We start from the raw sequence: 2,396 nt of genomic DNA, 5'->3' as shown, positions 1-2,396 counted from the left end.
ATATATATATTAGTTGACCAACATTGTGGTCAACTATATAGTTTTTTTAAAGCAGGCACTTCATCTGTGAAGTCGTTCTTGTTCAGTCAGTAGACAGACACAGTGGAGGGGATATGCAGGGTGTTTAATGCTGCCGGAACAAGTGTGCTGGCTCAACTCCCTCTGTATAAGATGTGCACCCAGGTCACAAAGTTGATGCACCGGCCACCATAGCAACCTTGCCTCATCAGTCAGAAGCACCTTCTGAAGAGAAAGAAAGGCCCGTGTTCCTCATACTCAGAGCGGTGTACCCACAGGGGCTGGAAACCTTGTAGCGAGGCTAGAATAGAGCCGCCAGTCCACACCGCAGTGTCTCTCTCAGGCAGCACATTTATGTGTGGGGAGTCGTTGGGACACATGCTGCTCAGCTCCTTCTGCAGACGGTTGGGAAAACCTTGGAGCATGGTGCTGCCCCCACAGAGCAGGATGTTGCCCATGAGGTCTCGTTTGAGGGCGATATCACACTTGTTGAGGCAGGACACTGTCTGGGTGTGGAGGCCCAGCTGCATGGACTTGATGAGAGACGGTTTGAAGAACATCTCAGAGCAGAGGAACCTCTCCTGGCCCAGGCGGATCTCCTTCCCATCAGGAAGGGTATACTGGATGTCATGTTCACTGGGAGGAACTTTCTTTTCTTCGATGGGGTCCATGGCCACAAAGCAGCACTTCTGCTTGATGTCTTCCACGATGTTCATCTGGTCCTCAGTGAAGTGTAGTCCCTCATTGTTCAGCAGGTGCATCAAGTAGGCAGTCAGGTCAGAGCCCGCATAGTCCAGCCTTCCCGTGATGCTGGGCAGTGGGTAACCCTCGTAAATGGGGACCACATAGGACACACCGTGGCCTACCTCCACCACCAAGCCGGAGGTCCTGCCATAGGAGTACATGGACAGGCGGGACTGGTAGGCAATGTGCATGGCGGGTGTGCCGAAGCTTTCGAACAGCATCTCAGCGTACTTCTCTCTGTTGGTGTGTGGGCTCAGGGGTGGGTCAGAAACCAAGACTGCGTGCTCCTCTGGGGCAATCTTCATCTCTTGTCGGAAGAGATACTCCCAGATATCCTGCACGGTATCCCAGTCCACAATGATTCCATGTCGCAGAGGATTAACTAATTTGAGACGAACCTCTGGGTTGAGGAGCTCCTGCCCCACGAATGTCTCTTTGCGATTATTCCCAGTTTTGGTTGTCTCCATGTAGGGCTTGCCCACCGTGGTTGAGATCTTGTGGCTGGGCCGTGGAAGGCCAGCAAAACCACATTTACAGTAACCAGTGCCAAGGTCCACGACCACGGCTTTGGTTTCCTCTAGTTTGGGCTTCTGCCTGGGCTCTGCTGATTTGACAGCTTCCTCTGGCTCTGCGTTACAGCCAACCCGCACCGCCCGCTTGGCAGGGCCATCCTTTATGGAGGCAGTCTGGAAGGCCTGCGCCTGCGGGGAGGCCTGGTCGTCTGCTTTCGTGGCGAACCCATCCCTGGTGTTTGCTGCCTGTGGTTGCCACATGCTGTCAAGAGCCATATGCTCTAAGAGAGTTCTTCAGCCCCAGTGGCTGCAAGGCCTGTAAGGCCTAAATCAGAGGTCAACTTGAGAATTCCCCAACAGTGACATCACTGATTATGACATAATGCAGTGACCAGGGCTATCTGGATACTGGAAACCTTTGGTCCAGGGATGGTGTGTGTTTGGGGTATTGTTTTTGAAATGACTCCCTTTTCTCCAAATTTTGTAATTAGGAATTAGATTCTAATTTCGAATTTGAATTACATATTCATTCAGTTATTATATAGTGAGTGCCTGTGACATGCAGGGCAGCTGGGAATACAGGAGTGGGGAAGAATCTGCCTCTGTAAAGCTTATATCCTGGTTGGTGGAGTAGGAGGAAGATAGACATTAAATGAATTTGGAACAGAAGAAATACATGTTGGAAAGAGGAGTGAAAAAGAAAAGGCTAGGCAGTGTGGCAGTGCTAGTGTGGGCTGCCAAGGGCCCCAAGATAACAGTGGCAGTTGAGTAAAAACCTAGGGGTGCAGGAGCGAGCCACATGCTGCCGAGGGAGCCAGAGGACAAAGCCCTGAGTGACTGATGAGTCCCATGGGGACCACCAGATGAACCTGCAGCCTGCGGTCGTGTATAAACTTGGTGGATCACTGCCACGTTCCTTCCCTTTCATGCTACCTATGGCTGTTTTTGTAATACAGCAGCAGTCATCGCAACAAAAACAGGGTCCCAAAATGCAAATGAAAACAATGACTGACACTTCACAGAAAGTTTGCTGGCTCAGTTAAAGAACTGGCAAAAGCTTGGCAAGTGTGAGGTCATGAGTTCAACTCTTAGTGCGTCTGTCTTTGTCTTGTCTCTCTCTCT

General features: G+C 50.9%; 1 protein-coding gene across 1 annotated transcript; it reads right to left on the bottom strand.

The window, feature by feature from the left end:
* Window positions 1-121: 121 nt before the first annotated feature.
* Window positions 122-1,610, bottom strand: Actl7a (actin like 7A). The gene has a single exon (XM_004638076.2). The coding sequence runs from the start codon at window positions 1,548-1,550 to the stop codon at window positions 231-233; it is 1,320 nt and encodes a 439-aa protein (XP_004638133.1). The 5' UTR covers window positions 1,551-1,610; the 3' UTR covers window positions 122-230.
* Between the last annotated feature and the right edge of the window lie 786 nt (window positions 1,611-2,396).

Source organism: Octodon degus, unplaced genomic scaffold, assembly GCF_000260255.1.
Source record: "Octodon degus isolate 3935 unplaced genomic scaffold, OctDeg1.0 scaffold00094, whole genome shotgun sequence".
Classification (NCBI taxonomy): domain Eukaryota; kingdom Metazoa; phylum Chordata; class Mammalia; order Rodentia; family Octodontidae; genus Octodon; species Octodon degus.
The sequence above is the reverse complement of the archived record's forward strand: the minus strand, read 5'-3'. Positions and strand labels throughout refer to the sequence as shown.